Source organism: Bradysia coprophila (assembly GCF_014529535.1).
Source record: "Bradysia coprophila strain Holo2 chromosome IV unlocalized genomic scaffold, BU_Bcop_v1 contig_84, whole genome shotgun sequence".
NCBI lineage: Eukaryota > Metazoa > Arthropoda > Insecta > Diptera > Sciaridae > Bradysia > Bradysia coprophila.
In genome coordinates, this window is record NW_023503376.1 from 1,009,472 (window position 1) to 1,022,080 (window position 12,609).

Below are 12,609 nucleotides of genomic sequence, written 5' to 3' on the forward strand. Positions count from 1 at the left end.
CATATTATTCAGTCCTCATTTTATGAATATTACTTACGTAGTGCACATTTCGATTTTTGACCTTTCAGAAACGGCCGTCGGTGACAGACAGAAAAAAGCGATGAGTTGAGACTAGTGTGAGGGATTCTTTTGAATTTCGACTGACCGAAATCGGCGCTATTTTTTCCGGGACTTTTTTATATATGCCTAGTTAGGCCTTGGTGCCTAGGCCCCAAAACTAGTCTCAGACATTTTTGATCTTCCATACCTGGCTGGTTGTAAGTGGCCAAAAGTCGAAAAATGAGGTTTCGTAGTTTGGATTTCATTTCAGTAAGGTGGCGAGGACACGGGCGTGTATGGGTTCGTTGGAAAGCTGAGGTCAAGTACTCCTGGGGCAAATATTAACTTCATAAAGTTTGCTGATAATCGGCCCAAAAAGATGGCTTCTGGAAAATTTCTCAGAATCGATGGAACCTCCGTGAACTTTGATGAGAGCTGTGACCTCACTAATGCAATTATTTGATTAAATTATTACTTATTATGAATGTGGAAGGCCTCAGCTTTACAGCGATACGCATATTTACTAGTTTGGCGGAGTGAAACACACAGTTTTCATCTGTTACGTAGTCACGTACCAAACTACCAAATATGGATATCGGTGTAAAGCTGAGGTCCTCCACATTCATAATAAGTAATAATTTAATCAAATAATTGCATTAGGGAGGTGACAGAACTCATCAAAGTTCACGGAGGTTCCATCGCTTCTGAGAAATTTTCCGGAAGTCATACTTTCGGCCGATTATCATCAAATTTTATGAAGTTAATATTTGCCCCAGGAGTACTTGACCTCAGCTTTCCAACGAACCCATACACGCCCGTGTCCTCGCCACCTTACGGAAATGAAATCCGAACTACGAAACCTCATTTTTCGACTTTTGGCCACTTACAACCAACCAGGTAAGGAAGATCAAAAATATCTGAGACTGGTTTTGGGGCCTAGGCACCAAGGCCTAACTAGACATGTATAAAAAAGTCCCGGAAAAAATAGCGCCGATTTCGGTCAGTCGAAATTCAAAAGAATCCCTCTGTTCCTTAGTAGTGAAACAAATGAAAACAGAATTATCAAACAGTGTGCGCGATTAGTTTAAACAAATTAAGAATCAGATTTTAATCTTTATGCGTCACGGATGCCATTTCTAAAAGGTTTGAAGAATGAAAATCCCGTTTTTCATTTAAAATCCGAAGAGAATTATTTTTGCAAAAAGACTGACCACAACAAAATAGAATATTAGTAAAATAACCGAGAGAAAAATTGGATAAATTAATTTATTCAAAAAAATAAGAAGAAAATACGAAAATTAAATTATTTTAATCGAAAAACATTAAATTTAAAAGTGAAAAAAAAAATTGAAACGAAAAATAAAAGACACCAAAAACAGACTATAAGGAATGTATAAATCGCTGCAATTAAGTGATAAGGAATTAAAAAGTAAAACAATTACTTAAATTGTTGAACGAAAAGGCCGGAAGAATTGAAATGAACTTACAAATAGTTCATCTCCTTAACAAATACTTATTATAATATCGAATGGTAAACGTTTAACCAATTTTTACTCATACCACCACCACTTTGAAAATCGCGACAATTAAATCGGGCATTGTGGTTGAAGTTAAGTTAAAATAGTAAAACCGAAAAATTAATTAAAACTTTACCCAACTAACCGCCAGCGGGGGACACACCTATACAATTAATTGCGTTTTAAAACAAATGTTTAAAATAAAATTTATCAAAAAAAACATTATAGATCTTGTTGAGTGGTAAGAATATAAAACTCAATGATAAAAAACAGTCCTAACAAAATCTAGTTTCTTAAAATCTAATCCTAATAAATTACACAAAAGTTAAATGTAAATGTAAAATGAGAATAAATAAAATGGAAGAAGAAAAAGAAGAAATATTTTTCTGTATGCACTTCATTCACATAACACTGATACAGTGTAATGATTGACGGTTTGATTGTAAGTATGGAATTTTTAAATTGTATTTTAATGACGAATGTGGAATTTGAAAGAAATTAGACAGAAACAAAATATTGTATTAACAGTCGAAGGCAGGATTTAATAATAAATAAATAATTTATATAATAAAAATAAAATTAATTTGAAATTTGGAGTTTTTATCTGGAGGACGAGTGGACCGGTGAAGCCATTTTTAGCCCCGTACGAAGTACAAAGGGGCTTATAGGATTACGATGCCGTAATTGATGGAATTCGAAGCAGACGGTAAGGCCAAAGTGTTTGCCTATGTTCATAGATGACGAATCTGCAATAAAAATTTTGTCTGTCCGTCTGTCACGTCGATATCTTGAGTAAATCAAATCCGATTTCAAAACATAGCTAACGCCGACCCGTACGAAACACCTATTCGTATCAAAAGCCTTTAATGTGAAACTCTTCATTTCTCTTACTTCATTTTCTTCTCTGCTGAAAAACTATTCTCCCTTTAAAATCACTTACATTATCCACTCTTTGCCTTGTTATCATATACAACTAAATTGCCGGAGGCAATATAGACAGCCCCGTACGAAGTCAAATTTCATAAATTCCTATTTAAACAGCTATATACCGCTATATTTACCTATATTTCACTGTAAATAAACATTTCGCAGAGGAATATGCTATTATATAGCTCTATATGCCTGTATATAGCTCAATATAGCTGTATATAGGTATATATAGATGTCCGTATATGGAATCCCTGAAACCCCTCACACTTAACAAATTATTTCCATGTTAACAGAAACTCTCTTAGTACCATTTTCCCCAAGATACTTCAATTTTACTAAAATCCAATATGGCCGCCGGCAGCCATTTTGTTAGGAGACCGGAAATAGTACCGACGCTTTACATTCGTTAATACCTTTCAAACAAAAAAAAATTCATGAAATTCGGTCAAAATTTACTCGAGATATTGTCAAAATACACCACGTTCACTGTACTTCCGAGTAGCCAGATAAGAGCTCACTCCAAGAGACCTAGGTCACGCTCCGGAGAACATAATTTCATAAATTATTTTTTCCCTGATTGGTACGGTCAATACCTATCTAATAAAGCTAAAACAGACGAAATATGTTCAAATGTGGCCGACCTACAAGCAAAAACTGCTTGCCGCCCTGTGCCTGTTCCACACCAAGGAGTCTAACTCACGAGTCGGTCATCCGATTTCCATAAACTTTTTTTTTGTCGATCGGTATTATAAATACCTTATTGGGCCACAGCTCGGGAGGGGTCGATCCAAAATCACTCATCTTCGAACTTAGCCTGTCTTTTGACATTACCAAACGGGAAAAAAAAGAATTTTCAAAATCGGATGCGTTTTACTCAAGTTATCGTGCAGACAGACAGACGGACAGACAGACAGACGGACAGACGGACATTTTTTTTTCGCGGATTTGGCATCTCTTGACAACCACAATAGGTTTCCCCTTACTCAGGGAGTCCAATTCGACGTGTTACAAACGTATGCGTAAACCTATAAGACCCCAGTACTTCGTACGGGTCTAAAAATTTTTTTTTGCCTGAAAGATAGTCGAAATAGTGAGGCTAAGTTCGAAGATGGGCATATTCGGGTCGGCCCTTCGTGAGTTAGGGCCACCTAAGTGATTTAAGGTCTTTTGGTGATATTTATGGCAAAATAAACGATGGAAATGTAAATGACACGGCAAATGATAGGTATTGTCAATACCAATCCAGGAAAAAAAAGTTTTTTAAAATCGGGTGAGTGGACCGTGAGTTAGGGCCTTAGAAGTGAAAAGCCACTAGGGCCCTATGTGTATTTTACATAGAACTCGAGTAAATTTCATCCGTTTTTCGTAATTTTTGTTTCATTTGGAAGGTAATGAAAGGCCGAATAGAATTATGTTAAAAAAAATTAAATTTGGGTCCTTGGACTAAGGCCACTACTAGGGCCCTATGTGTATTTTACATATAACTCGAGTAAATTTCATCCGTTTTTCGTAATTTTTGTTTCATTTGGAAGGTAATGAAAGGCCGAATAGAATGTTGTTGAAAAAAAATTAAATTTGGGTCCTTGGACTAAGGCCACTACTAGGGCCCTATGTGTATTTTACATATAACTCGAGCAAATTTAATCCGTTTTTGGTAATTTTTGTTTCATTTGGAAGGTAATCAAAGGCCGAATAGAATGTTGTTGAAAAAAAATTAAATTTGGGTCCTTGGACTAAGGCCACTACTAGGGCCCTATGTGTATTTTACATATAACTCGAGCAAATTTCATCCGTTTTTCGTAATTTTTGTTTCATTTGGAAGGTAATCAAAGGCCGAATAGAATGTAGTTGAAAAAAATTTTAAATTTGGGTCCTCGGACTGAGGCCGATACTAGGCCCTTCAAAAAAATAAAATTTTTAGGGCGATTTGAAATTTTTGTTTCATTTGAAAGGAACGTCGTACGGGGCTTCGTAATTGCGCCATGCGCAATTTGTAAGATGTACACATAACATAATAATTTTACTTTAACTACATTAACCGGCGCAATAGGTTTACGGTCAAAGTATGGTGACAGACGCACTAGGGTCACGTACGCAATAGATATACGGGTTTGTACGGGGCTCAGTCGCAGCAAACGCTCCGACTGTTCTGATGGCTCGTTTTAACCATTGAAAATCATGAACATTATACGCCAGTGTCAGAGCTTGAAACCTATGCCAAATTGTTTTATTACTAGACACATAAAGTCAATTGTTCTGCGACTTTTGTTATCTAGCGCCAGAAGTAGAACAATTTGGGGTCAAAACGGGTATTTTAGCCAAATAATGGTATTGAAGTGAAGTCAAATAAAGAATGATGAATTGAGAAATAAATTTTCGTTGGCGGCTATTTCGTGCTTGACAGGTCTAGCCCGTAAAAAAAATATTTCTCATCTTTATTTGGCCTCAATACCTTCATTTCCAATGTGGTTTTCCTACGACGTTTGATTGCCGAGATATTCACTAGGGCTACACTCGTCTCGCCTTTCTTGGGCTACATAACAAAAGTCGTAGGAAAAATGGTACACAGGTTTGAAGCCGTGGGGACTCAAAGTGCCACGGTTCACTAGTCTAACATCACAAACGCGGCTGTCACTGTAATCCTAAGAAGGGTTGTACATTTGGGCCACTTACCACTTTCATCTATTCCTATTCGAGCAGAAACTACTAACGGGAAAGTAGAGAAAATTTTGATTTGTTTTCCTTAACTGATCCGAAATTTAGTGCTGCCTTTGTGATGATTAGATTATTTTTTGTGATATTTGTTTTTTATGTAACCTTCTAGTCCCTTAATTATCCGAATTAATTTAATTTATTTTTCTATTTTGTTTTTCTTTGACAAATCTCTTTAAGAGGATTGATCTATCGACCTAAATGTATTTATCTTTGTATGTGTATATGTATAAATCATCGTTCGTATCCCACACACGTCAGTCAAGGGATGATAATAAAGAAATTAAAAAAAAGGACAGTTGTAAAAAAATATGAAGAACTTTTCCCGATTGGCCAAGTGACAAATCGCGATAGTAAACAACTTCACCTGGCCTTGACTTGTATTTTTTTCTAAAACCATATCAATCAGAGGTCATCGTTTAGTTTTGCTGTTTTTATTGTTGTCTTGTGGTAAAGGTGTTCCCGTATACTCACAGGAATCTTGGCATAAAACTGTATTTTAAATATCGGATTGATTTGAGTTACTTTCGATATAAGTGAGGTGTTCCAAGATTGGTCTTTTGGATTCAGGTTGATTTCTCTAGCATTTTTTAATTTCCATAAGGTTTTTTGATGTTGTCGACATGACATACTTACAAAAGTGGTGATATCAGTCTAAAAACCCTTAAAGGGTAAATGCGACGCAAGTCCTTTTTGATACTTACTTACTGAGATAATTACAAATGCGAGTTGCGACGTTCTCTAAATATTCATACAAACAACAGAACTAATTACTTCGATACATGATTAAAATAGTCGAAAAGGTTCAGCTCTTGCATTGTTCAAAGCTTAATGAAATTGTTGAAACCGATGAGGCGACATAACTACACGGTCAATATCGTCAGGAACGATATTATCGTTTTTTAGACGATAGTATCGTCTAAAAAACGATAGTATCGTTTTTTGGACGATATTATCGTTTTTTAGACGATAGGAACGTCCAAAAAACGATAGTATCGTTTGTTAGACGATACTATCGTCTAAAAAACGATATTATCGTCCAAAAAAATTTCATCCAGGACGATAATATCGTCTAAAATTATAAATTTTAAAATATTTTCAGGACGATATTATCGTTTTCTTGACGATATTATCGTTTAAAAAAACGATAATATCGTTTTTAAACGATAGTATCGTTTTTTTTGGACGATACTATCGCTTTTTTTGATGATACTATCGTCTAAAAAACGATATTATCGTTCAAAAAACGATAATATCGTTCAAAAAACGATAATATCGTTTTTTTTGACGATAATATCGTCCTGGATGAAAATATCCGCTGGACGATATTATCGTTATTTTCTTTTTCTGAACAAATTTATCGTTATTTTGGACGATATTATCGTCCTGGGCGATAATTTTTGGGACGATAATATCGTTTTTAATTAATTTATTTTTTTAAATTTGAGCCGATAATATCGTCCAGGACGATAATATCGTTTTTAATTTATTTAAAATAAAAATTCTAGACGATAATATCGTCCTGGGCGATATTATCGTTCTGGATGGTTGTTGAAGACGAAACACAAAATATTAAAAATTGGTTCATTTGGTTCCGTAAATTTAAATTTTATATAGAAAAATTACACAGACTAATTATGAGACGATGCGAGAAAAAAAAATTAACTCCTAAGTTCCGACACCGTTCCGGCGCCCGGCTCGCATTGCGGCTCTCCGCTTCGCTCCGGGGCAATGGGCCGGATCGCTCGGCGTGTTAAAACGCTTTTTATGTACAATCAAAGTTGATATTCATTTCGTAAAAAGATGAATTATTTAGGGACGAACTAAACGCCTTTTTTAAACACTGATGTGTATGTGATTTCCTCTGATAATTGTTTTTCGATATTTTGGAAGAGAATTCGCTTCTTGCTGCACCTCTGAGTAAAATTGAGTCCTGGACAATATTACCCACCCAAAACTAAACGATAATATCGTCCTGGGCGATATTATCGTTTTTTTGAACGACAGTATCGTCCTGGATGATATTATCATTTAAGAAAACGATAATATCGCCCAGGACGATATTATCGTTTAAGACGATATTATCGTACAGAAAACGAAAATATCCATTAGATTTTCTAGAACGGTAATATCGTCCAGAAAACGATACTATCGTCCAGACAATATTTTAGAATTTTTCAATTTAGACGATATTATCGTCCTGAATGAAAATTTTTTGGGCGATAATATCGTTTTTTTGGACGATAGTGTCGTCTAAAAAACGATATTATCGATTTTGAGACGATACTATCGTCCAAAAAAACGATAATATCGTTCCTGACGATATTGACGGTGTGGAAATGTCCCGCCACCACTCGAACGTTGTTGGACCGTAAATTCTAACATTATCTAACAAGCAAACGTAAGCAATCACAAATGTTTGTCTGGCTTCTACTCCTATATAACGCTCGGAAGAAACATAACATTCGATCTGGCCATCATTTTATCTTTGTGGCTAATTATAAAACTTTTACGACATCAGAGCTTTTTATTATTTCTTTAACGATAAGATTAAACGCCCAAATAAACAACAATGCATTCGAATTTCGCTTGTCGCTGAGACATTTAACTATCAAGTCTTAATCTGTAAACAACCTTTGCAATGTTGCTATTGTCTTTCATTGTCGTTACCATACTTTGCTATTTCTGGCTAAGACATCGATACACGTACTGGGAACGACATGGAGTCAAAGGTCCAAAGCCAGTGTTCTTCTTCGGCAATTTGTTCAAATCGTTAACGTTGCAAGAGCACCATAGCATCGCTCCCATAAGATGGTATAATACATTTAACGATGTTCCGTTTATTGGTTTCTACAAGCTGTTCAAGCCGGCGATTTTGATTCGAGATCCGGAATTGCAAAGAGAAATCCTGGTCAAGGCCTTTCCGAATTTTCACGATAATGATGCCAACGTTTCGGCCGATGATGATCTGAGAAGTACGAATCCATTTTTCAAGAACGGCGAAAACTGGCAACGAGGTCGAACCTATTTCGGGTCATTTTTTTCGGCAAACAAAATTCGCCAAACACTTACTTGTGTGTTAGAAGTGGGAAGGGAGTGGGAACGATTCGTGCGGAGTTTGGGAGAAAATGCTGAGGTGGACGCGAAAGACGTAAGTGTGGTGTTTTGTCGTAAAATTAAATTAGTGTAAATTAGTGGCAGCTACTGCCGAAGAATTACGCCAGAATCAGTATTGTCTTAGTTACTCTAGTGACTCATAACCCGAATAATTAGGTATGTTCCCGTTACACTGTTGAATCTATGATTCGAAGCACCTTTAGCATTGACGGTAGATCCTTTGAGCAACAAGCCGAGTTCGTAGACATGGGTAAATCAATGATTGATCCGGATGCAATAACTGCTATCAAAATGATGGTCACGTTCTTCGTGCAGGACATTTTGAAGTACCTTAACGTTGCGTAAGAAAATATTTCTAACAATCATCGTAAGCGGATTAAATTAACGATGATGCTCTAGCCTCGTTTCGCCGTCAATGTCAAATCGTCTCAAGCAAATTGTTAGCGATCAAATAAAGGCTCGTGACTCGGGAACAGTTCGGTGTGAAGATTTACTGCAGACAATAATGAGTGGCCGCGAAAAATACGGTACAACTTGCTTTGACTGACGTCTGATGACAGAGGTCAAACTATATGTTCCCAGCGCCTCATTCAATTCATTTTAGGATTGAACGAAACCGAAATTGCTGGAATTTGCTTTGCCTTTTTCTTCGAAGCATATGACACCACACCCAATACTTTGGTATTAGCTCTGTACCAACTAGCCAAACATCCACACATTCAAGATAAATTGGTGCAAACTATTGACGAGGCAATTGCAGCTAACGATAATCAAGTAACCTACGACCTTGTCCAGAAACACGAATATCTTGAAAAGGTTCTGTATGGTAAGGCCTGATCAAGGTAAAATGCTTCGAGGTCCTTGAGTTTCCTTGTTGTTGTCATATAGAAACTATGAGGGCTGAACCATTTCTGTTTGGATTGCTTAAGCTATGCACTAAAGATTACACAATGCCACTTCTTCCTGGTCAGAAGATACCCGTGACAATACCAGCAACGACTCCAATTGTACTACCCTTTGCAGCAGTTTATAAGTAAGTGGATGAGTGAAACTGTTGTCATTTCGATTTATGTTAACGAAATTTACATTTCCATAACGAAGAGATCCAACCTACTTTCCCGATCCTGATGTATTTGATCCAGAGAGATTTTCTCCAGAACAAAAGCTCCTTCGACCAAAGTCTGCCTTTATACCGTTTGGTGACGGTAAGTATTGGATCCAAAAAAAAAAAGTTTTAATTTTACAATTGATGAAAATGCATGATTAGGGCCCAGGATGTGTATCGGCATGCAGTTGGGATTGTTCAATATGAAGATGGGACTGTTCGAGATGATTCGATATTTCCATGTTAAATTGGGTCCTAACAACAAACCATTCGAATTGCATCCGATGTCGTTTTCGAATGTTGCAAAGAATGGCGTCAAGATAATTTTGACTCCACGAAAAAGGGAGTGATTCGACGACAGATTGTCCGGTGCCTTAATAAGTCAATTTTCAGATAAAACACTTTATCTTGTAAACGTTTTTTTTGAAGTTCGGTGGAAACATTAAATAATAATTTTCTGGATTCCAACGAGTCGGAAAACAGCGGGAAACAGGCAAATACGCCGATTGTTTTGAGACCCCACACAAAAAATAGAGTTACCTTGTTTACCTCTGTTTTACTTAACTTTCTATCGACCAATGGAAGTAAATCATGGGCGCGCGTTAGCATAGCGCCCGTGACGCAAGTCCTATTACTAGAAAAAATTAAAAAAAAAAATTTTGTCGTAGACTGCAGAACCATATATACAGCAAATATTGAAGTTCTACAATTCAAATCCAAATGACTCCAAATTAGCTTCAAAAAAAACTAGGCGTCCGTACGAGTTCAACGAGCTATCACACGTTCTTGCAGCTTAAAATTTGGCCACGCAATAAATCTTCCAAGAAGCCACTATCCCATACATTTTGGTCTATTACAGTACTTTAAACGAAATGAAAAAATCCTACGTTACTTTGTGGTTTGTCCGTCCGTCCGTGTTTCCAGTTATAGCCTATCTCCTAAAGTCTTCTTTAGAATTTCTTGAAATTTTGGGAATAGATTCTAGTCGTCATTCTAAGACATTCCAGAAAAAAAAATTTGGGGGGAACGGGCCTCGTTTGGGAGCTAGCGCTCCTCGAAGTTCCCATATAAGTCCCATATAAGAACACCTTTAAGTGTGTGTGTGTGTGTGGATTTTTTGAGTGTGAAAATTTGAAAAAAAAAATTTTAATGTTGGGTAGTAGGAAAAATTAAATTTGGTGTATGGTTGGGCAGCGGGAAAAATTTGGTCACTTTCGGTGAATGTTGGGCAGCGGGAAAAATTTGATCACTTTTGGTGTATGTTGGGCAGCGGGAAAAATTTGATCACTTTTGGTGTATGTTGGGCAACGGGACGTATATACAGTTATATTGACATATATATAGCTATATTGACCTATATATGGTTAGTATATGACTATATTGACCTATATATAGATACGTTGACCTATATATAGTTAGTATATACCTACATTGACCTATATATAGTTAGTATATAGCTAAAATTTTAATTTTTTTTTAATTTTGAATATTTTTCAAAATTTGAAAACTTTTTCAAAATTTTATAATTTTTTCAAAATTTTTCAAAATTTTCAAAATTTTAAAATTTTTTCAAAAATTTCAAAAATTGTCAAAACTTTTTACAAATTTCAAAAATTTTCAAAATTTTCAAATTTATCAAATTTTTTAAATTTATCAAATTTTTCAAATTTTTCAAATTTTTCAATTTACTAATTCTTCCAAAAGAACTGATACCAGTCAAAAACACTCAAAGAGTAAAAGTGACGCAAGTCCCTGGGCATACTTCCAAAACAACTGATATCGCTGTAGGTGACGCATTCTGCGGTTAGGCGCAAAAATTGTAAAAGCAAAAATTTTATCAAAAAAAATCTAGAAAAAAATTAACAAAAAAATTTTGCGTCACAAAGTGGCAGATGATTCGGCTTTTTTCCGTTTTTCCTTTGCTTCAGGACGTATTTTTCCCTATTTTAACAATTTTATTAACAGTACTTTCCTCAACATCTGCCACTTGTGACGCAAAATATTTTTGTTAATTTTTTTCTAGATTTTTTTTGGTAAAATTTTTGCTTTTACAATTTTTGCGCCTAACCGCAGAATGCGTCACCTACAGCGATATCAGTTGTTTTGGAAGTATGCCCAGGGACTTGCGTCACTTTTACTCTTTGAGTGTTTTTGACTGATAGATAGGTATGGCCAAATGTTCAAATTGGTTCTAGCCGGAGCACATACGGATTTGCATGGCACCACCTCAAACGAACTCATTTCTAGTGCAAATTTCCACTAGAAATGAGTTCGTTTGAGGTGGCGCCATGCAAATCCGTATGTGCTCCGACTTGTATGGACTGGCCATACCTACTTATCTACTTTCATTGCTATCGACAACGTTTCACTCAAATGGAAGTGCTCTCCAAAACATCGCCAGAACTGTTACTGTGACTATGAAGGGACTTATAAAGTGAATATAACTGTGAGAATAAAATGGCATGGGTATAAGGCTGCCTTCTGGTCACATCTGAACAAAGTATTGTTCCATGTGAATAAAATTCTAGAAGCTGTAACTCGGGAAAGCAGTCCCTTACTGCTGGTTACTTTTAAAGAAGCAATGAACAAAAAAGAAAGTTTTCACTGGCTGCATTTTGACATCGTGTTTTGCCTGTTTTTCATTAGTTTTTCAGGTAAATGTTTTCGCTCAAAAATGGTGTGCCATATGTCAAATGAAAGGTACCGACGAAACTAAACGAAATATTGAATTTTTAAGAAAATCGGTTTTGTACAACAGTAGCTATTGGTGACAATGCAAAACTGGTTTTTTTCATACTTTTTCTGTTTTCCCGCACCTCTCTCGAGATTTAAATGCTATGAAACACGTTTCCGTCGGTCCTATACCACATATCAAAAGTCATTTTTTACATCGGATGGCACCACCTTCTGACTCCACACTCACATTGGCAAAAATTACACCGTCAGCCCTAGATCGAGATCCTTTTCTTTAAATGCCTTTTTTATCTTTAGCCCGACATTAAACTGCATTACAGGTATCAATAAAATATATAGGAACGCGTAGGAGTTGCGGGCATCAAAACCTTGCGGTAAATATGTTCCTCAGTCGCTTAAAAAAATCCCAACAAAATCTCTTCGAGAAAAGTGTGACGCAGTCTTTGAAATACAATTTCTAAAATGAATGATATCGCTAGAGTTGACGCTTTCAGC

General features: G+C 36.1%; 1 protein-coding gene across 1 annotated transcript; it reads left to right on the top strand.

Annotated features, from left to right (window-relative positions):
- Window positions 1–7,751: 7,751 nt before the first annotated feature.
- On the top strand, window positions 7,752–9,872 carry LOC119072722 (probable cytochrome P450 6a13). The gene is made up of 7 exons (XM_037177997.1): window positions 7,752–8,349; window positions 8,472–8,656; window positions 8,715–8,842; window positions 8,920–9,141; window positions 9,204–9,348; window positions 9,417–9,520; window positions 9,583–9,872. The coding sequence occupies exons 1-7, from the start codon at window positions 7,840–7,842 to the stop codon at window positions 9,768–9,770; spliced, it is 1,482 nt and encodes a 493-aa protein (XP_037033892.1). The 5' UTR covers window positions 7,752–7,839; the 3' UTR covers window positions 9,771–9,872.
- Window positions 9,873–12,609: the final 2,737 nt, after the last annotated feature.

Excerpts from the sequence above, each read along its gene's own strand:
- LOC119072722 (XM_037177997.1), top strand. The coding sequence starts at position 7,840 with ATGTTGCTATTGTCTTTCATTGTCGTTACCATACTTTGCTATTTCTGG. Across the intron at positions 8,843-8,919 it reads GAGTGGCCGCGAAAAATACG|GATTGAACGAAACCGAAATT; the intron begins GTACAACTTGCT and ends AATTCATTTTAG. Across the intron at positions 9,349-9,416 it reads CCCTTTGCAGCAGTTTATAA|AGATCCAACCTACTTTCCCG; the intron begins GTAAGTGGATGA and ends TCCATAACGAAG.